Source organism: Neofelis nebulosa, chromosome 6, assembly GCF_028018385.1.
Source record: "Neofelis nebulosa isolate mNeoNeb1 chromosome 6, mNeoNeb1.pri, whole genome shotgun sequence".
NCBI classification, from domain to species: domain Eukaryota; kingdom Metazoa; phylum Chordata; class Mammalia; order Carnivora; family Felidae; genus Neofelis; species Neofelis nebulosa.
Window position 1 is genome coordinate 113919980 of NC_080787.1, and position 25648 is coordinate 113945627.

General features: G+C 35.0%; 1 protein-coding gene across 1 annotated transcript in view; it reads right to left on the reverse strand.

Annotated features, from left to right (window-relative positions):
* SERINC1 (serine incorporator 1) overlaps positions 1-25648 on the reverse strand; it is a 36316-nt gene that overhangs the window by 2908 nt on the left and 7760 nt on the right. Inside the window, exons 2-9 of the mRNA XM_058735131.1 lie at positions 16182-16343; positions 12972-13141; positions 4660-4739; positions 4290-4427; positions 2540-2709; positions 2341-2431; positions 603-747; positions 262-492 (exon numbers count right to left, since the gene is read on the reverse strand). Coding sequence (XP_058591114.1) covers positions 262-492; positions 603-747; positions 2341-2431; positions 2540-2709; positions 4290-4427; positions 4660-4739; positions 12972-13141; positions 16182-16343 — 1187 coding nt within the window. The remainder of the gene's footprint in view (positions 1-261; positions 493-602; positions 748-2340; positions 2432-2539; positions 2710-4289; positions 4428-4659; positions 4740-12971; positions 13142-16181; positions 16344-25648) is intronic.

Below are 25648 nucleotides of genomic sequence, written 5' to 3' on the forward strand. Positions count from 1 at the left end.
TGGTGTATCAACCATCAACATGGTATTTCTGTAAAAAAATGTCAGTAAAAAATCTGAAGCTTTCTATTTTAATCTCATCAAGATATGGAATATTTGTCAATGCCAAAGCAAGGTAGTCTGCATTTCTCATACTGATCTCACTTAGATGTAAATTTTGAAGTACACTGGAGGTTAAAAAGTACTTCATACCATATGTTTTGTGATGGAATCATGAAAAACATCGAAATTTCCACATGCAAAGTTTTCATGAAATGTAATTACCTGTACCAGTTGGTAAGGGTCATCATGATATAAAGTGAAGCCAAGAAAAGCATGAAGTGAAAGAAGGAATAACTGTAAGTAACACCATCCCTTTCATTATCTACAGCTCGGTGAACATCATCTCCATCCTCCAGTGATCCATCACTTCTGGCTCCACCATCTTCTATTAATGTTGATTCATCACTTGTTAGAGTCAATTTATTAACCTGACTATTGTTCGAAGTGCGGATGCTGCATGAAAGACAGTTAAGAAAGAGAGAAGGAAAAAGGGTGTTTTTTAAAAAATGATTTTTAAATGAAAGGCTAGATTTCTTGTTAAAAAAATGCACAATTTTTCTTACCTTGAATAAAATACACACAATAAAAAGAGGATTAGTCCTATAATTCCTTGAGCATGCCACCACTGGACAGACTGCCCTTCCTTTGGAATAGTGCTTGTTGTATTGTACCCAATTATGCTTAGTAGACTTGGGTTGCAGTTTGTTTCTGTAATGTAAATTAAGGTCGAATTAATGTTAGAACACTATAGGAAGTATTTTTCAGGTCCTAGTTACAGTTGTTTTTTTTCTTTAACTCTTCAAGATAACTGCTATTTATTAATGAGACTTAAATATTACACTGCTAATTTTATAGAGGTGCTTGGAAAAATCAAGTAATTTCATTTTAAACCTCATGTAAGAGCAGAAATATTTTTAAGCTTTCTACTGATCAAGAAACAGGTGAAATTTAGATAACCTTTCCAAAGTATAATAAAACTCTAGTAGAGTTAGGAATAAAAATTCAGATGTTCTAAACTAAAACAGAATGGTTTCTCCTAACATATATTGTAAGAGAACAAGTTACTTTAATGAAATTTATCCACTTGTCAAAATACATTGCTACATAAGCAAGGTAGCTTACACATAAAATTACCAGTTATTAGAATTTTAGCAAATGCTTTTGTGGTAAGTCCAATTAAGTCATAATGATCTCCTCTGTATTCTTGTATGAAAAAATTATAGTTTGTGTAGTGTTCACTAAAGTATGCAAAATGTTTTTCACGAAGCCAGATAGGTCAACTACCATCTTACTAATGAAAACAATCCTTAATTAGGGGGGAACAACCAATTCTTAGGGCCATTTTAAGAATAATTACTAAAAAATTTTTTCTAACCACTTAAATACCTGAACAAATCTAATCTTTCTCTAATAATAAAAAAAGCCTTTCTCCGACTAATGATAAATTACCTACTAAGTTTATGAACTTGAAATCAGATTCAGATAACATATTTTATAATTTTCTTTTTAAGTAAAAGACACCATTTTCTTCCTTTTCAAAATTAGTAACTAATTTCTCACTAACTTGTTTCACACCAAATGATATTCCATGAGATTAGAAGCCAATATATATCATTTGGGGTGAAACAAGTTAGTCTCGTGGAATGCAATGTAACAGGCCTATAAAGATTCATTAGGGGCACCTGGGTGGCTCAGGTGGCTACGTGTCCAGCTACAGCTCAGGTCATGATCTCACGGCTTGTCGGTTCAAGCCCTGTGTCAGGCTCTGTGCTGACAGCTCAAACCCTGGAGCCTGCTTTGGATTCTGTGTCTCTCTCTCTGCACCTCCCCTGCTCAGACTCTGTCTCTCTCCCTCAAAAATAAGTATTAAAAAAAATAAGTAAACATTAAAAAAATTCATTACAAAGCCCTATTATATTCACTTGCAAGGTACTCACAGGCAGAAATAGTATTTTAATAAGTAAAAGAATTATACTGTTTACCACTGAAGCAAGGAGCATTTTAACAGCTTTTCTTTCTTGTATACTTTCTTTTGTGATATTGTATATATACTATCGCAAATACGGCAGTACAAATTAGGTATATTTGTTATAATTTTCATATACTCTCTTATAATTTTGTTAGTGAAAGAAACAAAGTAAAAAAAAATACAGTGATACATCAAAGATGAAAATGGTATTATTTCCATACTGTTTATTCCTCTAGAGGCTTATTTTTTAAATGACTTAATTTCATAAAATGACCATTTCTGAAAAAAGTTTCAGAATTCATTAAAAAGAAACCCAAGCGAACAAAACATACCTGGTTCATTGGTCATAGCAGACCATGTCAAATACATCGTGTAGACTGTAATTACTGAAGACTGTAACAAACCAGATCTTGGTTGTGATTCCTACAAAGAAAAATTAAGCAAGACAAATAAATATTCTAACATCATTCAAAATTTAAGAAAACTCAGAAAAATGGAAGCTTCAAAAAACTAATGATATAAAGAGCATACTTGGATTTTGGGCAGTATAGACATTACAGAAGCACCAAGGCAGAGGAGCATGTTGACACTGATGAATGCTTTATTTTCTGAACAACTGGCTGGATGAGTATAGTAAACAAAGAATAGGACGATAGCAACTAAAGACAGCAGATAATTCAGAGCTGTAGCTGATAACAATGCTGTGAAGGAAATATAATTGGACAATTAGAATTGATCATGAATATTAGGAATTAGACATAGGGCTCATTTTAAAAACAAACTTTTTACTCTAAAATGTATTTTAAGCAACTAACATTGTCAGCATTATGCAGGCTATAAAAGCAGGGAAGAATATTATTTCTGAACTTTATTCACAGAAAATTTTATAGTCTTCACATATACAGCTCACTATAATATTTTCAAGGACATTAAGTTAGTAACAGACTAAGTATTTTATTAATAGGAATATCTCCACTACAAACACATTCACGTACATTAGTCATTATTTTCAAAATACAGAAAAATAAAAGGAAAATTACTTAACCATAATTGTTCAGTTACAAATGACACTGAGAAACAAAACTTTCATTGCTAATGCTAAGCCCACAAAACAAGGCTTTCCCATATTAGTATCTTTAAACATTTTTTATTATGTAAGATTAATAAGACAACCTAGTTTCTCCTTTGTAAATTAAAACATACACAGTGTGTTTTTGTGCTATTGTGTGTGCTCCATATACACAGGTATTTATGTAGATGTGCAGACGGGGATCCACCCAACAAATATTTATTGAATGACTACAAAGTTCCAAGCGCTGGTGGAGCAGGGAACAAAACAGAAACTCTTGCATTAAATTTGAACTAAAGAATGGGGTGTTCTAGAACACTGAATTTTCCAAATAATTGAAGCTTATTTCTTTGAATACTAAACTCTTTGTTTTAACCACCGAGATCAAATACCACAAAAACTGTGTGAGAGAAATATTAGGCTAGCAGATACAATGATACAGCTTTCACTCTGAATTAAAATATTTAGCTGAAAACTCAGATCACTTCACATAAAATTTTAGATTTATGGCTTCTCTTTAAAGAAATCAGAAAAAAATTAAGCAATACTGAGTTCACGTTTCTACAAGGCAACGATTGTATGAAACTGAGCAGCATCTATGCATTTTAGGGAGGGTCTTCATCATAGTCCCTACTATTTGCACAAGGATTGACTGACTATACACTTAACCTGGTTTTCTTCCCTCAGTTTTTGATCCATGTTTTGCAGTATAACCATAGGACCCAAGATCATCATTATAAATAAATACACATTAATCACACTACTACAAGAATCCCCTTAGGTGGATATTTCCACTTACATAAAATGTTCTAGAGTCGCTTTTTATATTTTTTCTGCATGCTGATGTTTATGCCTTATGCCACTGTTTATTTCTAGCAGCCCTAATCCCTTTGATATTTTATCTACCTGTAGTTCCTGTAGAACAGGAAACTAGGCTGTAAAAGGTACATACTGCCAGCAGTAGCCTTTGCAACATCTACTTTAGCCATTTAGGGTATCTTGGTTTATTTCCTGATTCTTAAGTATGTTCCTAGAGCTGATTCACTAAAAGTTCTCTCAGTAAGTTGCTGATACAGTGTGATTCAGTGCCACTCACAGACTCCTGAAGTGTATCTCTTCACAAAAATCTTGATTTCCCTGTAGTCTACATATATGCTCTCATCTTCAAAGTTCAACTATCCTGAAGATGTGCTATAAAAGACAAAAGCTTACCTGCATACCAACATCTTGAGTTCCCTTCTTCCATTTTTTCAACCCATGATTCATTCCACGAATGGGCAAAATCAATAAGTAAGACTAGCTGTATGAGGATGAAGCAAAAAGCACCTGCCATGCCTACATAAAACCACACTGAAAGAAAAAAAAAAGTATACAAACGAGTGGCCGGTTCACTTTTTATCACTTCATTTTCACAATCACAATAAACAAAAGGATAAATAATATTTTACACAAATGCCTTGATTTTGTCAACTGGAAAAAAAAAAACAGAAGTAGTGTTACAGTTCCAGGCAATAGTTATTAAAGTTTCTTTATAGAACATCAACATCACACAATTAAAAAAAGAAAAAACAAAAACTGTTACCAGTTGTAAAAGTTCCTTCTGGAATGAAGAAAGCCCCAATAATAATTGCAATTGCTGCGGCAAATTTAAAGAACCAAAATCTAAAAGAAATAGAAATATAGTTTATTAATAAATATTCACTCAATAAAGAGTTTCATCTATGAAATCTTTTTTAAGAGCATCTGAAAAAAACAGTTTATGTGACTGTTTAGGACAGTTTTAAGATAGATTTGTAACCAATTCATTATGAGAAAATGAGAATATTCTATTTCACAGGTTTGCTTTTAATAATGAATGGATATAATGCTAAGTGAAATAAGTCAGAGAACCACAACCACCATATGATTTCACTCCTCTGGAATTTAAAGAACACAAACTAACAAAAAAAAGACAAATAAAAAACCAGACTTTAAATACAGAGAACAAACTGGTGGTTGCTAGAGGGCAAATGGGTAACACAGATAAAAGGGATTAAGAGTACCCTTATCTTGATGAATGCTGAGAAATACCTAGAATTGTTAAATCATACTGTACACCTGAAACTAATGTTAACACCGTACATTAATTATACTTGAATAAAAAAATTAAAAGAATGGGATGTGAAAGTATAAAGTCTGCTGTACAAATGAATAGGTCTTATAAACACATGATAAATGCTCCATCTGGTTTTAAAAAACCCAGCTTTTAGAACATCAGCCTCTTGATGACATAGCAAGTCCTTATTTTTTGTTCTCCTGCTTTGAACAAATAAATAAGGCATCCATCCATGAACAAAAGTGCTACTATGGGTGTTGTGGGATCCAGAAACATGCCAAGACCAAGGAAGAGTCTTGTGCACCTGTGTATTTGATAATAGGCAGAGACACACTTTGGTATAGGCTACAAAATTAATAAACTTCTCCAATCCCTCCAAGCTTTTTCCAGTTGGGGAAAACCTAGAGTGCTGATATGGGCAAATACCTATGAATGAGAAACAATTTATAAAAGTCTAGCCCTACTGTGGGAAGATTCCAACATGGCCTGAGTGTGTGTGTGTGTGTGTGTGTGTGTGTTGGGGTGGGAGGGAGAGGAGTTTCAGTGCAACAGAGAGGGGAAGAACTTTGCCAGCATTGCCCCTATACCATGGTAATATAGTATGGACACTGGCAGCAACCTCTCCCATGGGGGAAAATGAGAGCTGTGAGTGACCAGCTACCCCAACTCTGTGTGACAATTCTAGAGAAACCATTTCTCTCCAGAAGCACCCAGATTACTGAGCAAACTCCATGACTAAGGGGAGGGAGAAGATGGAGAGAGAGGTGGATATTAAAAAGAATTACAGGAACACAGTTTCTGCCAATTACACTCAGGACTTAAGCAGGAAATCTGCTCACAAGCCTCTGGGAGATCCTCAGCCAAGAATCTCTGCTGGCTGGCTGGCTAAGTGGGACCCTAAACACCCAGGGTGCTAAACCCACACCTCCCACTCTGCAGCCAGCTCTTTGTGTGCACTCCTGAGTGCAAGAGCAAGAGAGGATGCGATAATGAGAGTGCTCTGAGAAAAACACCATGATCTGTAGGCAAGGGAGAAACTACAAATGAGTTTGTGTCATCATCTGGAAAACAAAACAAAAAATTTCTGGTAGCCAGCAAGGTGAGTTGTAAGAACCAGGAAAGACATAAAAGCTTAAGATCTTCCACAAAAGTGAGCAAGAAGTGTGCAAGTGTATAAAAGAAATGTGCAGCAAGTGTATAAACACGAGGTCAAAGAGAACCCCAGATATATATAACAGGATCGAGAAGAGTATACCCCATCGAAAGCAACCAGTATAAACTTGAGATGTCTCCTACTTCAAATGCGAAAGCAACCAACACAAAACTACAGGAAACATGAAAAATCAAGAAAACATTCCATTACCAAAAGACAATAATCTAACAAGTAAGCTGAAAGGCATGGAATCTTGCAATCTAGTGGATAAAGAATCAAAATAGCTATTTTGAGGAAACTCAACAAGCTACAAGAAAACACAGGAAGATAAATTCAGGAGAAAGAAATACATGAACAAAACAAGAAATTTAGGAGAGCCAGAAGTCATAAAAAAATAATCAAATTCTGGAGCCAAAGAATGATGAAAGAAATGAAAACTGCAATAGCACTTGCAGCAGGGTAGATCAAGGACAGAATAAGCGACCTGGAGAACAAAAATTTTGAAATAACCCAATAGGAGTGAACAGAGGAGAAAAGAATAAAAAAGAGCACAGCCCATGAGATCTATAGTATCCAAATATTAGAATAATCAGCGTTCCAGAGATGAGAGAAGGGAAAAAGTTTATTTGAAGAAATAATAACGGAGAACTTCTCAAACCTGGGAAATATTATACAACCGAGTTCACAACTCTAATAGATTATGCTATTATCTCAATGCAAAAGACCTTCTCTAAGACATGAACTGTCAAAGGTGGAAGATAATCCTAAAAGCAGCCAGAGAAAAAAATGATCATAATCCACAAAGGAACTCCCACTAAGCTATCAGTGGATTTCTCAGCAGAAATGCTACAAGCCAGGAAGGAGGGGGAATGACACATTCTAAGTTTTCAGAGAAAAAAACTTCCAGCCAAGAATACTCGATCTACCAGTCATTCTTCAGATATGAAAAATAAATACTTTGTCAGATAAATAAAAGCTGAATTCACCACCACTAGACCTTCCTTGCAAAAAATGGTGAAAGTTCAAGCTTAAATGAAAAGATGCTAATTAATTAGTGCCTTGAAAACATATGTAAGTATACAATAAACTGGTGAAAACTAATGCACAATAAGATTCAGAAAACTAATTCTATAATAGGATGGTATGTTAACTATAAATGTTAAAAAAGTTATTAAAAAAACTATAGCCACTCTATTGATATACAATCTAAAAAGTAAACTGACATCAAAAATATAAAAGGGAGGAGTAAATGGGTAGAGCTTTTGTATACAATTGAAGTTATGTTGCTATCAGCTTAAAATGGGCTTTTATCTCTAAGATGTTTATGTAAATCTCATAGTAAACACAAAGCAAAAACCTAGAGTAGACACACAAAAGATAAAAAGGGAAACAAAGCATACCACCAGGAATACCAATTTACAAAAGTAGGCAGAAATGGAGGGAAAAGAATGGAAATACAGTACAACCAGAGAGTACTGTATAAGGTAGCATTACATATCAATAATTATCCTAAACATGTATGTACTAAATTCACCAATCAAAAGGCATGCTTTGGCTAGATGGATTAAAAAACCAAGACCCAACTATATGCTGGATACAAGATTCACATCAGATTCAAGGACACTCATGGGCTCAAAATAAAGGGATAGTAAAGGATACTCCACGCAACTAGGAAGCAAAAGAAAGTGGGAGTGGTAGCATACCTACATCAGACAAAATAAACTTTAAGCCAAAGAAGGTAACAAGAGACAAAGGTGGCCATTATATAATGTCGTAGAGGGACCAATTCAATTCTCTAAGAAGATGTAACAACCATATATACACTACACTACACACACACACACACACACACACACCCAATATCAGAATAAATATATTAAGCAAATACAGATTTTAAGACAGAAATGGACAATAAAATAATAGTAGGAGACTTTAATATCCCACACTTTCAGCAGTGGATAAATCCTCTAGACAGCAAATCCACAAGGAAATGCTGGATTTGGACAATACATTAGGCCAAATGGACCTAACACATTCATAGAACATTCCATCCAACAGCAAAAGAATACACATTCTCAAGTGCACAGGGAACATTCTCCAGAGTGAACTGATCATAGGATAGGGCTCAAAAGTCTTTTCAAACTTAAGAAGACTGAAATCATTCCAAGTATCTTTTCCATCTGTAAGAGCATGAAACTAGAAATCAACAAGAGGAAGCCTGGAAAATTTACAAGCATGTGGAAACAAAACAACACACCCCTGTGAAACCAAGGGATCAAAGAAGAAATCAAAAAATACCTCAAAACAAATGAAAACAGAAACACATAATAAAATGTATGAGACACTGCAAAAGCAGTTCTGAGGGGAAGTACATAGTGATAAATGTACATATTAAGAAAACAGATCTTTAACAACCATAACTGTACACCTCAAGGACTAATAAAAAAGAACTAAGGCCAAAGTTAGCAGAAGGAAGGAAATAAAGATCAAAGTGGAAACACTGATACAGAACAGAAAAAACAACAACAACAAACAAAAAAAAAAACAAAAAAACCCCTGACAAACCTTTAGCTAGACTAAGAAAAAAGAGAGAATACTCAAAATCAGAAACAAAAGAGGCATTACAACTGATACTACATAAATACATATGTTTGTAAGAGACTGCTATAAAGAATTACATGCCAACAAACTGGATAACCAGAAGAAATGGATAAATTCTTAAAAACACAACCTATCAAGACTGAATCAAAAAGAAACAAAATCTGAACAGACCAATAGCAAGTAAAGGGACTGAATCAGTAATCAAAAACCTCCCAACCCAGAACAGCCCAGTATCTGAGGATTTCACTGGTCAATTCTAACAAACTTTTAAAGAGGAATTAATGCCAATCCTTCTCAAACTCTTCCAAATTACTGAAGAGGAATGGATACTTCCAAATTCATTTTACCAGGCCAGCATTACCCTGATGCCAAAGCTAGGAAAGGACACTACAAGAAAACTATGGGCTAACTTCCCTGATGAATACAGATGCAAAAATTCTCAACAAAATGTTAGCAAACCAAATCCGACCATACATTAGAAGGTCTGTAGCACCATGAGCAAATGGAATTTATCCTTGGGATGCAAGGATGGTTCAATATATGCAAACTAACAAATGTGATAACTGAATGAAAAATAAAAATCATATGACAATCTCAGTAGATGCAGAAAAGCATTTCACAAAATATGAAAAACATCCTTTCAAGCTGAAAACCCTCAACAAATTGGGCTACAAAGAAACATACCTCAACAAATAAAAGACAGAAACAATAGATCCACAGATAACATCATACTCAACCAAGAAAACCTTTCCTCTACATTTAGCAACAAGCAAGGGTGCTAACTCTCACCACTCTTATTCAACATAGTACTAGAAATTCTACCTAGAGCAATTAGGTAAAACAAAGAAATAAAAAGCAGCCAAACTGGGAAGGAAAAAATAAAATTGTCTTTATTTGTAGATGGTATGATCTCATATGTAGAAAATCCTAAACACTCAACCAAAAACCCTGTTGGAATGAATCAACAAATTCAGTAAAGTTGCAGAATACAAAATCAACACACAGAAATCAGTTACATTTTGATACATTAACAACAAAATACCTGAAAAGTAAAGAAAACTATCCTATTCATAATGGCATCAAAAATAATAAAATGCTTAGGAATAAATCTAGCCAAAGAAGTATAAGATCTATGCAACGAAAACTATAAGACTTTGATGAAAGAAACTGAAGACACAATAAAAGAGAAAGATATTCATGTTTATGGATCTGAAGAACATTGTTAAAATGTTTGCACTACTCAAGGCCATCTATGGATTCAATACAACCCTTATGGAAGTTCCAATGGCATTTTTCTCAGAAATAGGAAAAAAAAATCCTAAATTTTGTACAAAATCACAAAAAGACCCCAAAATGGCCAGAATAATCATGTGAAACAAAGTTAGAAATATCACAGGTACAGATTTTAAACTGTACCACAAAATTACAGTATTCAAAATAGTATGTTACTGGCATAAAAAGACACATAGGCCAATGGAATATAACAGAGAGCCTAGAAATAAATCCTTGCACGTGTGATCAACTACTATTTGATGAAGACGTCAAAATCAATGGAGAAAGGACAGTTTCTTTAATGGGAAAACTGTATAACCACATGCAGAAAAATGAACCTGGACCTGTATCTTACACAACTCACAAAAATTAAACTAGAAATGGATTAAAGAATGAAATATTGGAGTGCCTGGGTGGCTCAGTCAGTTAATTGTCCGACTTCGGCTCAGGTCATGATCTCGTGATCCGTGAGTTTGAGCTCTGCACGGGGCTCTGTGCTGACAGCTCAGAGCCTGGAGCCTCCTTCAGATTCTTTCTCCCTCTCTGTACCTGCCCTGCTCACACTCTGTCTCTCTCTCAAAAATAAACATTATAAAAAAAAAAAAAAAAAAAAGAATGAAATATTAAGACCTGACATTGTAGAACATACTAGGAAGATTCTGATACTAGGAAGATTAAAATAGGGAAGAAACCCCTTAACACTGGTCTTGGCAATGAGTTTTTAGATGATAAGACACAAGAAGCATAAGCAACAAAAGTAAAATCAAACAAGTGGGACTACAAACTAAAAATCTTCCTCTGCACAGCAAAAAATCAACAAAAAGGCAACCTACAAAACAGAATATATGTGCAAACCATGTCCTGGATAAGGAGTGAGTATCCAACATATATAAAAAAAACTCACACAACTCAATAACGAAAAACAACCCAATTAAAAAATGGGCAGGGGAACTCAGATTTTCCAAAGACGACAAATGGCTAACAGGTGTATGAGAAGGTGCTCAGTATCACTAATCATCTGGGAAAGGTAATCAAAACATTTATGTTTACATTATGTAAACATTTATGTTTACATTTATGAGATAGCACCTCACACCTGTTAGGATGAAAGGGATATCATCATCAAGACAAGAAATAAGTGTCGAGAACGATGTGGTGAAAGGGAACCTTGAGCACTGTTGGTGGGAATGTAAACTAGTTCAGCCACTATGAACAGGAGTATAAGGTTTCCTCAAAAAATTAAAAATAGAAACTACCATAAGATCCAGCAATTTCCTTCTAGTTATACATTCAAAGGACGTAAAAACAGGATACCAAAAAGATACCTGCACTCCCATGTTTACTACTGCAGCTTTATTCACAATAGGCAAGATATGAAAACAACTTAAGTGCTTGTCAATGAATGAAGAAACAGTGGTATAGATATACAATGGAATATTATATAGCCCTGAGAAAAAAGCAAATCCCATCATCTGCAACAACATATATGAAGCTTGAAGGCATTATGCTAAGTGAGATAAGCCAGACAAGGAAAGACAAATACTGTATGGTATCACTTACTCGTATGTGGAATCTGAAAAAAACCGAACTTGTAAAAAACAGAACAGAATGGTGGTTACCAGGGTATGGGGTATAGTATGTGTGTGGGTGGGAATTGGGAGAGGCCATTAAGGGGAACAAACCTGCAAACACTAAATAAGTCCTGGAGATGGAATGCACAGCACGGTGACTGTAAGTAGCAATACTGCATTACAGACTTCAATGTTGCTAACTGTTCTCATCAAAAGAAATAATAACTGTGACATGACTGAAGTCCTGGCTAACCTACAAAGGTAATCATAATGCAATATACAAATGTATGAAATCAACACTTTGTATAGGCTAAACCTATACAATGTTAGAAGTCAACTTTATGTCAAAAAGAAACACGTGTAACAAGGATGATTCTAAGAGTGCTATGTGCATGCTACTTTGACAAGAGTATTATCTCAGGAAATGGTTGTCACAGCCATTCTGAGATACATTTTGAGAAGTGTTTAAAAACACATTAAATAAATATAGTGGTAGGAGTGCAAATAAATACCAATAACTACAAGGACAAAATAAAATAATTCAACCTGTCACAGCACATTTTTTCATTAATATTTATATTACACTTGCTCATCCTTCCTGTTTTTGGTAGCATATGTTAATAAAGAACAACAGATACTCAAAAAAAGGTTTTTTTTTAACTTATGGACAGAAAAGGACAGATAAAATTAAAAACATTCAAATTAAGTACCAGAAGCGATGCTCTACATTAAGGGAGATTAATAAAAGGGATCCTGAAGTTCCTTTCTGGATGGTCTAGTATAACCAATCATTTAAACAATCAATCACCCTATTTAGGATAAAAGTTTTTCATTTTGGTTGCACTGTAGGTCTAGGGAACTAAGTTCAGTTTCACGTAGTAAGACTGGTCTACCAAAAGGTTAAAGCAGAAGTAGGAGTAAGTTCCTCCTTATTAATAACAGATATAGATCCTCTTTTTATAATGAGACTATAAGGCAACCTGCATCAAAGATTATACCAATAAACAACCCAAGGCTACTATTTAATATTAGTATTTCTAAAGTCTGACATTCTCTAGTTGAGACCAGAAGATATTCTTACCTGGTCATTCATGAATAACAAAATAATTCTGCAAGTTGTGTAATTTATTTTACAGTTTCTTTAGACAGATTCAAAAGTACTGAGACTGCACAGATTTTCACATTATTATTGAAAAACGTACCCATTATGCACTGCAGCTCTAGGATCACTGCTGCTCTTCACTTTGATCATTAGCAGAGAGAGGAGAAGATAGAACATAGCCAAACCAAAGCACAGACGGTACACAGCTTTATAGCCAACCAGAATATTACAAGGAACAATGCCTTTCTCATTTTCACAAAATCCAGGAATCTAGAAAAACAAGAGTTTATGATCTAGAATTTTAAGTAAAAATGAAAACTCTATGTAATCAAATAGTTTAAGGTTTAAAAAACTGAAGTTTGCTTGACAGTTTATGCTGAATATGTAATCAAGGTTAAATCTGGAAAATTTTCATCAGTAGACATTTAACTGTTTTTACTTTATATAAGCCCAAGATAAACTATGAATGCCAATCCTACATTGGATGCTTATTCTGACTTGCAGACTTATTCTAAATTTTCTAAAACTTGCATTCCCCCAGGGGCGCCTGGGTGGCTCAGTCGGTTAAGCATCTGACTTCAGCTCAGGTCATGTTCTTGCCATCTGTGGGTTCAAGCCCCGTGTCAGGCTCTGTGCTGACAGCTTGGAGCCTGGAGCCTGCTTCGGATTCTGTGTCTCCTTCTCTCTCCGCCTCTTCCCTATTCGCTCGTTCTCTCTTTCAAAAATAAATAAATGTTAAAAACAAAAAAATCTTGCATTCTCCTGTGATATATTGAATTACACCAGTAAGAGAAGAATACAATCAATAAAAGCTGAAGGCAATTACAGAGTAAGTTAGTTCCTAAATACTGAAGAGAACATTGATAGCTTCTCAAAGCCAATGAGACCTAAATACATTTTGAGTTTTGGTCTCTTATTCTACAAGTATTATTTCTGGTAACAAATGGATTTGCATTAACAGTATAATAGCTGGCACTGATTTTACTTTGTAACTTAGAATTGTGAAAGACTAATGGCCATTTCAAAGTCACACTGGAATCAGAATACAAAAAAAATCTTAAGTGAAATAAATGGGAGTTCTCAGAACTACATGCACTATTCATATGTATGAGAATGAATTATTCCCTCTGGAAAATGTTAAAGCAAACCAATATGCCAAAATATAACTGTTAATTTATGCCTTTAAAACCAAGAACTTAAAATTATATTTAAGCTAATGGAAGCACTACTTCCTTTTGCTTGTTTCTACACAATCTGTAAGCCCTTTCTTGGTGCCACTTAAATCTCACCTTGCTAACCCAGTTTGAGCCTTATGGCAATATATACTTACCAACAGTCATTTGCAACATGTACTCAACTAGGCTAATTATCCCATTCCCTTATACAGGACACCACCTGGCAAATTCCCATAATTAAATGAATTCAACCACCTATATTAGGTTAAGAAGGTTCAGTAACAACCCCCAAATATCACTGGCTTAAAACAGCAAAGTTATAGTTCTTGCTCATGTACATAAATGGTCATGGTAGTCACTTCAGGAGCCCAGGCTGTTGAAGAAGCCACCATTTCAAATGAGGTACATGTTGACAAGGAAAAAAAAAAAAAAAGGAAATCAGTAAGTAGAGGCCAAGGTGTATTTCTTCTACTCACCACTCACTGATCAGTACTAGAGACATGGCCCTACATATCACAAAGCACTCCAGAAAATGCAAATCTTTGATGACCTTCATAAAGCAGAGAAGGAAAAATATCTGGTATTAAGTATTAACATCCACCAACTAAACTATTTATAACCACAGTCAACTGGATCTATGACAAAATCATACAGATATGTCTTTTGCTTATACCCAGGACTTGAGTAACATTAACTGGTCATCCACATCTACCATGTACAATGCTAGTTACTTTCATAATCATAATAATTTCATTTCCCAAACCTTCACCATCTTTCCTTACCCAAATGCCAGCCTCAAGCAGACACTATGCTTTAAAATGGAGGTCATCTGCCACACTCTCTCTCAACCTCAAATTCTGCATGGTCACTCATCTTGTCTTGGTGGAAAGCTAACCTCTAAACCTTCTCTGGATCACCTTATCTCTCATACAGATTAGATCTCCTATCGCTGACTCCTCTCAAAATACACATGAATAATTCTCATCCTAAAAATCCTTTCCTTAACTCAGCTGACCTCTGAGACTGCCACCTTTATTAGAAAACTCCTCGAATCAGCAGTTTATACCTATTAGACACATTTCCTAATGGCTTTACAATTCTCCTCTCACTACTCTGATCCCAGCACTCTGAAGAAATTGCTTTTTCAAGACACTAATCATGGACTGGGTGTCAAATACTTTCCTCCTCAGGCCTATACAACAGGGCATACACTTGGTTCACCTTTTTTCATTGTTTCTTCTGAGGTTCCCTTTCTCTAACCAACCCCTTTCACTAAGAGCTTTTGTCAAAGTTAGTCTGCTCCCTTTGAATGGTCTTCAGCATATGCTACCATGGTTTTAACTTTCATCTCTATTCCCAAAACACCTCTAGCTATTTCTTTTTTGTTGCACACAATGTTTTCTACTTCCCACGTGATACACAAACACACACTCTCACTCATGTATGTAGTACAGTAACAAGTCAGTGTTTTACAAATTAAATAATTGTATTTTCCTCATCTCCTTTCACAACCTGAGTTCCTGAAAAAAAAATTTTTTAAGTACACTTTTTATTTTTTTTTCTAGGTTAACAATAACAGTTTCCTCCTAGTTGTCCAGAATCAGAACCTGAATATTATGTATGACTCTACCTCTGCCAGTATTTAAATCCCAATTCAGTTAATTCTGTATTCAGAAAAACTATCACTGGCTCTCTATATAGTTCTTGATTATACCATTGAAAAAGCCTCCACATTTAACTGCCTAACTTCTAATTATCAATCTGCCTAAAGCATACATATTCTGCGCAACAAGCTCTTTATCCCCATTCTGCTTCCTATTTTTCAGTCTCTGCATAGACAAGTTCTACTCTTTCTTAGAATGTCCCTTTTTCCATGACACCCACTGAGTTCTGACATTTAACTGGTTATAATTACTTACTTCTCCTTATTACCACAGCACATTTTCTATACCACCATCACAGACCTTAATCTGTCTTGTATTGTCTGTCTTTCCTAAAAGACTATGAAGACTGCTAAAATTGGGAATTACACATTATCTTACTTTGTACATTATTCTGTTTTGAACATGAAAATCAGTTTACACATACACATACTATAGGTTCAGTTAATCAATTAAACAAACAAAAAAACTAACCTTGTTCAGTTGTTCTTCCATTCCTGGTATCAACATTACACAAGCTACACACACTCCAACAAGCAAGAAAAGTGCATAGATCAATCTAGTTACAGTAGAGTTGTTTCCACTAGGACAGCATCGACACAGCAAACAAGGGGCACTGCCACATAAACACGGTATCTGGGAAAAAGAATATTAAAAATCAGTACAGCTTAAAATGATACAGTGAAAATTTATGTTCCATCCACTCAAAAGAGAAAAAGACTGAAGTTAAAGTGATTACCAAAGAACAAAAGGATTTGGGTCACATATAATTATCCATAACTATAAAACTCAGTCATTTCTGTGTAAAGTTAGACCCAAGTCAAAACATAAAAGTGCTTGACCTCGGGAGCCTGGATGGCTCAGTTGGTTAAGTGTCCAACTCTTGATTTTGGCTCAGATCATGATCTCAGTTAGTGAGTTAGAGCACCGCACTGGGCTCCATGCTGTCAGTGCAGGGCCTGCTTGGGTTCTCAACTCTCTCCTTCCTTCCTGCCCCTCCCCTGTTTACAGGCTCTCACTCTCAAAATAAATAAATAAACAAACAAACTTAAAAAAATTTTTTAAGTGTTTGACCTCCAAATCAATCAAAATAAATGAGTTAAAAAAAAAAAGGGGGAAAAAAATCAGCAGAAAAGAATTTAACAAAAACAAAATATTCATGATTACATGCCCATCTCTGGCTCCCATCTTTTAGCCCACAGATATATTGGTGAATTCACAAAATCCTGAGGCCTCTCAAATACCCCAGAAGAGAAAAAGAAGTGAACTGGCATCCTTATCTTTTCCCTCTTCTGGAAAGGAAGTGGTGATAGTGAAAACAATGAAAACTCAGGCTAACTTTCTCCAGTGGAACTCCACCTAAACTAGTTATATACCCCAGAGGAACATTGGTAAGGGTATTTACCAGTATTTCAGAAGAGGAAAGTGTAAGTATGCTCATAAGAACTCACTCACCATAACCTAGGCTAGCTCCACCATACTATCAGACTTCAGGAAGTTGGACAGACTATGATATTCCAGACTGACAGCCACAGCTCTAGGGGAAATGTCTCAGAAACCATGGGAAGGGAGTATGGTAGAAATCAAGACACACTAGAGCAACCAATATAAGGTAGGAACAAAGCCATTTATAGTAAGCTTAAGTAAGACAAGTCAAAATCATCGTTAACTATGCAAACATACTCTAACAAAAAATAAAAATAAATAAATAAGCACATCCCTCAGGGGGAAGGGAAAAAAGGGGTGGTGGTGAGAAGACATTTTAAGAATTCAGTCTGAAACAAAACTCAGTAAGAAAAAGAAATTCTGTACAAGTGCTTCACCTGAACAATAACAGAATAAAAAGCAAATAAAAAGAACTCAAAAATGAAACGGGAAAAGAACAAAATAAGATAAAAAGGAGCTTGCAGAGTTAAGCAAAGAAATAAGAGAAAATAAAACTTAAAGAATAATTAACTGTCAAGGAACAAAACAGACACACCTGAAAATTAAATTACTAACAGAAAAAAGCTTGAGTTAACTACTATAAACTTAGATAAAAATGGAGTCAACAGTGACTAGACTTTACCCTACTGCCTTAACGGAAAAAATTAAAACAATGGCTTTCAGACAATGAACAACAGGCAATGCAGGACAGTAATTCCTGACAGGAAACAATGTGAGCTCCATGATTAACCTATCTTTCTGCCTGGGAGAGCTTCTAGTGAAGGGAGGGGAATCCAAGCAGAGGCTAGCAGTCCACCTGAACTGAGGAGACTGAGTTGGGAGCTGGAACAGAGTTGAAGTTGAGTTTATAGAGCAGAATCATGAAGAGAAGAAAGCTACAGAGTGAGCTCTTGAAATCTGTAGAGGCTTCAACTTGAATCTGTAGTAGAGTACTGATCAGTGCATTTATTTAAATAAATTACTAAAGGAGAAGAGTTGGTATTCCCACTAGCCACAGTGGAAAACCTTGTAATGCAGGAGACACTAAGTTATACAGGCTTTTACTTAGAAGGGAGAAAACAAAACAAAACAAAACAAAAAAAATCAGCCATAAAACTAAAAGCTGCTCCAGTCTCACTTAACAAAGTGTAAAGAAAACATTAAGAAAAATTTTCTTCAAGTAACTCAACTACGTCCAAGAACAAAACCCAAAAATATTTTCGTTTTAGAATACAAGTATGTCCACCTCCATCAAGGTAAAATTTACAATGTCTGACATCTAATAAAAAGTTGATAGCTATGCAAGAAAGCAGGAAAATACAGTCTTTAATGAGAAAAAACAATCAAAATCAACCTGGAAATAACAAAGATGGCTGAATTATAAATAACAGCATAAAGATATTATTTTAATTATATTTCATATGCTCAAGAGTGAAAAAAACATCAGCATGTTAAGAAGAGACATGAAAGATAATTTAAAAGATCTATACCAAACTCGTAGAAATGAAAAATAAAGTAACCAAACCAAAAAATACTAAGACACTGCAAAAAAGATGAACAAATCTGAAGACACAGAAGAAATGAGACAAAACACTAGGATAAAAATGAACAGAGCATTGTAAGATAGCTTCAGGCAGTCTAATGTAAGTGAAATTAGAGTTTTTGAAGGAGAAGTGAAACTTCTGAAATAATTGTCAAAATGCTCCCAAATTGAATCAAGATTATAAATGCACAGATCCGAGAAGCTTAATGAAATTCTAGAAAAATAGGGGCGCTTTGGGTGGTTCTTTATTCGGCTCATGTCATGACTTCATGGTCTGTGGGATCAAGCCCCACATGGGGCTGTGTGCGGACAGCGTGGAGCCTGCTTGGAATTTTCTCCCTCTCTTTCTGCCCCTCCCCACTCACATGTGCTCTCTCTCAAATAAAAAAAAAAATTATAGGAAAATAAACACGATGGAAACCACACTAACTCATATCATAATCAAACTGTTCAAACCATAAACAAAAAATCTTTAAAAAGCAGGCAGAAAAATTAAGCCATATTATACAGAAACAAAGATCTCAATTCTAGTAAAAAGAATTGTGTGGGGGCGCCTGGGTGGCGCAGTCGGTTAAGCGTCCGACTTCAGCCAGGTCACGATCTCGCGGTCCGTGAGTTCGAGCCCCGTGTCAGGCTCTGGGCTGATGGCTCGGAGCCTGGAGCCTGTTTCCGATTCTGTGTCTCCCTCTCTCTCTGCCCCTCCCCCGTTCATGCTCTGTCTCTCTCTGTCCCAAAAATAAATAAAAAACGTTGAAAAAAAATTAAAAAAAAAAAAAAGAATTGTGCAAAAGTACTTTAAAAAACCTTGAGTAATAAAATTTTATACTCCCTAAAAGTCTCTTTCAAAAATTAATGTAAAATAAAACCACTTTCAGACAAAGACAAAAGAATCCAAAATTAGCAGACCTAAACTACTAGAAATGTTGAAGGAACTCCTTCAAGCAGAAGGAAAATTATACTAGACAGCTTATCTATATAGCTACCAAAAAAAAAAAAAAAAAATCTATACAACAAAAGGAATGAAGAACAATGAAAATGGCAAATGTACCTTTCTTATATAAAAAAAATTACTTTAAAGCATAATTATCCTTTTAAAACAGAAATATTAGCAATGTATTGTGGGGTATATAACAAAGGTGGAAGTCAAATGTATGAGGATTACAAGCAGTATGCAAGAGGAGACACTGAACTATACCACTATAAGGTTCTTAAATTGGAAATAAAGGAAGATTGTAGTAAGTTGAAAATAAACACTATAAACCCTAAAGTAACCTCTAAAAAACCAAGACAAAGAAGTAGGGCTAGTAAGCCAATGGAAATAAAACAGAATGCTAAAAGTGATGGCTAGTAAGTACAAAATATGGCAAAAAAAAAAACAAAAAAAAAAAACAAACCAAAACACCTACAGAAAAGGGATAATAGACAAGACAAAACAAACAAAATAGAAAGATGGTTTATTTAAGCCCAAACATAATCCACAATCACACTAAATGTAAGTGGCAAAAACACTCCTACTTAAAAAGGCAAAGACTATCACACTGGATAAATACTGTGATCCAACTCTAGCTCTTCTACAAGAAACCTACTTAAACATAAAAATGCAAACAGGTTATTTATGAAAGAAAAATAAATAAATACCATGCCATAGTAGTACCAGACACAACAGATTTCAGAGCAAAGAATCTTACCAGGGTTAATGAGGGACACTTCATTATGGTAATGGGATGTTCACAGAGTAAACCTACAAACCTATTGTTCTACACTTAGTAAGAGAACTTCAAAATATATGAACGGAAAAATAATAAAACTGAAAAGAATAACAAATTCACATTTATGTTCTCTCATTTAGCAGAACAAAAATCAATAAGGATACAAAAACTTGTACAAGATTATCAATTAACTGTGCCTAAATGACATTTAGGGAATACTCCATCTAACCAGGGCACAGCACAAATTGTTTTCCAGAGTACACAGAACACAACCAAAACAGACCATATTCTTGGCCATAAAACAAATCTCAAATTGCAATAAACATAGAATGCTTCAAATCATGCAACAAACATGTATTCTAGGCCCACAGTGTAACTAAGTTAGAAGTCAGTAACAAAAAATATCTGGAAACTAAATGACACGTTTTTAAAAAATTTCTTTTAAATGTTTATTTATTTCTGAGATGAGAGGAGGGGAAAAGCGAGAGGGAGACATACAATCCAAAGCAGGCTCCAGGCTCTGACCTCCAAGCTGTCAGCAGAGAACCGGACTCGGGGCTTGAACCCATGAACCATGAGATCATGACCTGAGCCGAAATCAGACACTTAACCGACTGAGCCTCCCAGGTGGCCCCTAAATAACACACTTCTAAATAATTCACAGACAAAAGATATCAAAAGGAAATCAAATAAAATGAAAATAACACAATACATTCATGGAATGCTCTAAAGCAACGTTCAAAGGAAATTTAGTACTAAATGACATTAGACAAAAATAAAGATTTCAAATCAGTGATCTGAGCTTCTACCTAAAACAATCAAATAAACAAGCACAAAATAAAAAAAGAAACTAATAAAGAGAGAAATCAGGGAAGTAAAAAGCAGAACAAGAAAATCAGTGAAATCTAAAATCTAAAATCAATTTTAGAAGACTGTTATGACTGAGAGACTGATGAAGATACAAAAGAGCAAAAGTAATCACACAAAAATCATGAATACTGGAAATGTGTGAAGATACAAATACAGATCCTAGGAGAATTAAAAAATTATAAGGGAAAAGTATGAGCAATTTTATTCAGTATCTTAGATAAAGTGGACAAACTGAAAAACCCACATTGTCAGAAATCATTCAATGAGATTTACATATACATACATATATATATATATACATATATATATATATATGTATGTATATGTATGTATGTATATACACACACACACACACACACACAATCAATGGTCCTGTAACTATTTTAAAAAGTTAAATTTTTAAGTTAAAAACTTTCCCATGCAAAGATGGTTTCACCAGTGAGTTCTATTAAGCATTTAAGGAATAAATCATGAATTCTACACAAACTATTCTAGAAAACCGGAGGCAAAACACTTCACAACTCTTTTCTAGTGGGCCAGAATTACTGACACTAAATCCAAAGACATTATAAAGAAGAGAGCAACATCCTTCATGAATACAAATTCTTAACATCTTGTCAATTCAAAATCAAAAATATAAAAAGCAAATGAAGACTTCTAGTATCTTTTCCCCCATTTAAGAAGCTTGGAAGCACCACTTTCTCCTCACCAGTAAAAAGATAAACAGAGTAAAATATCAAGAACTCTTCCAGGATCCATAAGACAGGTGAGAAAATCAATGTCCCCAAGATTGGAAACAGGCAAATACAGGGAGCCACAACTTACCAAAGTAGAAAATCACAAGTGGAAACCAACTTAGGAAACAAGGCCCAAGTAGGGCAACCTAAACTGTAACTGAAGAATTGCTGAAACTTACTGTGGAAATTCCCTCATGCTTCCTGCAGAAGGAAAAAGCAACCATTTAAAAATATACCCAGAACACATGTTCTTAACAATGCCTGCCCTAAGGAGAAACTGGTCAACCAGAGCCTAACCTGTTGGGGGGGGGGGGGGGGGGGGGAGGGGTGTATTATCAGAGCCAAAATAACATGGAAGGGAAATACTCAACACCAGCCCTCGTTTGCCATCTTCTCCCACCTAGGTGGAAGAAAAAGCCTAGGAAACACTTGAGAAGTTCACAGTCCAGACACAGGCTCACTAAAGGGCTATGACCTAATCATAGGGCTGTGGAACACTTTACTTTGGGCTGTGGAACACTCTTCTTTCCCCAAGACCTCACCACAACATGACCAAAGCCTATTTACAGCAGTCCCTTTTACCCAGTACAGCATGTCCCACTATAAAGAAAAAGTTACAAAGCACAGCAAAAGGTAAAAAACAAACAAACATAATTTAAGGAGTCAGAGGAAACATCAAAAGCAGACATGGTAGGGATGCTGGAATTACTAAACTAGAAATTTGGAATAACTAGGACTGAATATGTTAAAGGTTATGATGAATAAACAGCATGTAACAACACATGTGCAATATAAACTGAGAGATAAGAAACCTAACAACCAAGAAAAAATGCTAGGGATCAAAAAATGTAACAGAAAGAAAAACTGCCTTTGATAAGCTTATTAACAGTCTAGGACAAGACAGAGAAATTTAATTTCTTAGCTTGAGGACATCTCCTCTCAAACTGAAAAGAGAGCAGAGATTGAATAAAACAGAACAGAATAACCAAGGACTGCAGGACAATTAAAAAGGGGTAATATATTGAAAATAGCAAAAAAAAGAAAAGAAACAGAAGAAATATTTGAAAAAACAATGACAATTTTCCCAACTTAATGTCAGAAGCATATACTAAAAAACAAAACAAACAAAATCCACAAACCAAAAATTAAAAACCTACACCTAGACACATCACTTCCAAACTCAAAAAATAAAAGATAAAGAAAATATAAGGAAAAAAATCTTGAAAGAAGCTGAAGAAAAATAACAACTTATTTATAGAAGAACAAAGAGAAGATTATATCCACTTCTCAGAAACCATGTATACAAGAAAAAGTGTAGTGGAAATATCTGAAGTGTTGAGGAAAAAAAAAACAAAAAACCAAGTGAGGGTTCTATACTCTGTCAATTATCCTTCAAAGGTGAAGTAGAAATAAAGACTTTCTCAAAGATTGAGGGAATTTGTTATCAAATTGTAGACCTGCCTTGCAAGAAATGTTTAAGGAAGTCCTTTAGAGACAAGAAAATTAATATAAGTCAAGAGTCTAAATAAGAACATCAAACATAAAAATCTCTTTATCTTATTTTTTTTAATTTTTTTTATGTTTATTTATTTTTGAGACAGAGAGAGACAGAGCATGAACGGGGGAGGGGCAGAGAGAGAGGGAGGCACAGAATCGGAAGCAGGCTCCAGGCTCCCAGCCATCAGCCCAGAGCCCGACATGGGGCTCGAACTCACGGACCGCGAGATCGTGACCTGAGCTGAAGTCGGACGCTCAACCGACTGAGCCACCCAGGCGCCCCTCTTCATCTTATTCTTAATTGACCTAACAGATAAGAGTTTGTTAAAAAATCTTAATAACACTGTTTTCAATTATGTATGCATACATATGCACCTCATGTGTATATACATGCTGATGGCTAACAAAAAAAGAGAACATCATTACTAACCTCAAAAATGAAGGAGAGGGCATCACTTTAAATCCCCTACTCATCAAAAGGATAAAAGAATGCAATCAACAGCTACACTGTCCACAAATTTGATAACCTAGATGAAATGAACCAATTCCTTGAAAGACACAAGATGCGAAAATTCACAAGAGACAATCTGCATAATTCAATACCTGTTAAAGAAACTGAACCAATAATTTAATAACTTCTGAGGCGCCTGTGTGGCTCAGTCAGTTAAATGTCCGACTCTTGGTTTCAGCTTGGGTCGTGATCTCACAGTTCATGAGTTTGAGCCCCCCCCCCCCCCCACATCGGGCTCTGTGCTGACAGTGTGGAGCCTGGTTGGTATTCTCTGTCTCCCTCTGTCTCTGCCCCTCCCCCACTCACTCTCTCAAAAAAACAAAAAAACTTAAAAAAACAAAAAAACACAAACAAAAAAACAAAAAAACAAAAAAAACACAAACAACTGATAACCTTCCAAAACAGAAAGCACTGGACCCAGATTCACTGGTGACCTCTACCAAACACTTAAAAGAAAAAAAAACAAAACAAAAAAACACCAGTTCTCTGAAATCTCTTTCAGAAGACAGGCAGAGGAACACTGCCTAACTCATTGTATGAGACCAGCATCACTCTAACAACAAAACCAGACAAAGATATTATAAAAAATAAAAACTATATCAGCATCTCTCATGAACACAGATCTTCAACAAATTACATGCGTATCAAATCCAACAATGTATGATCACAACCAAGTGGGGTTTATCCCAGGTATGCAAGAATGGTTCAACATTCAAAAATCAATTAATGTAATCCATCACATCAACTGGCTAAAAAAGATGGGTCACAACAGATGCAGAAAATCTATTTCACAAAATCCAACACTCATTCATGCTAAAATTTCTCATAAAGTAGGAATAGAGGGGAACTCCCCCCAACTTGATAAATAAAATCAACAAAACACCTATAGTTATCATATTTAATGGTAAGAAAATTGAAACCTTCCCATTAATATCAGGTACAAACCAAGGATGTTTCCTCTTACCATTCCATTTCAACACTACTGGAAGTTCTAGCTAATGCAATTAACACCAAAAAAACAAAAAAAACAAAACAAAAAAAACACAAAAAAACCCACAAAGGAAATAAAAGGTAAACACACTGGGAAGGAAGAAATAAAATTAGCTTTCTTCACAGATGACATTATCATCTATGTAGAAAATTCAAAAGAATTGACCAAAAAAACCCCCACAAAAATCTTAGAACTAATAAACAATTATAGCAGGGTTGAAGGATACAAGGTTTGTATACTAAAGTCAATCACTTCCCTATATATCCCCCAATGAAAAAGTGAAACTTGAAATTAAAAATACGTTACCATTTACATTAGCATCCCCCAAATTAAAACTGCCAAAATACTTAGGTATAAATCTAACACACTACATACAGGATCAATAGAAAAGAACACAAAATTCTGATAAGCAAAAAAAAAAGAACTAAATAAATGAACAGACATTCCATGTTCATGGATTAGGAAGACTCAACATTGTCAGGATATCAATTCCTCAAACTTGATCTATAGATTCAATGCAATTCCAATCAAACACCCAGCAAGTTATCGTGTAAATACTGACAAACTGATTCTAAGTTCATAGTAACACAAGACCCAGACTACCCAACAAAACACCGAAGAAGAACAAAGGTGAAGGACTGAAACTACCAAACTTCAA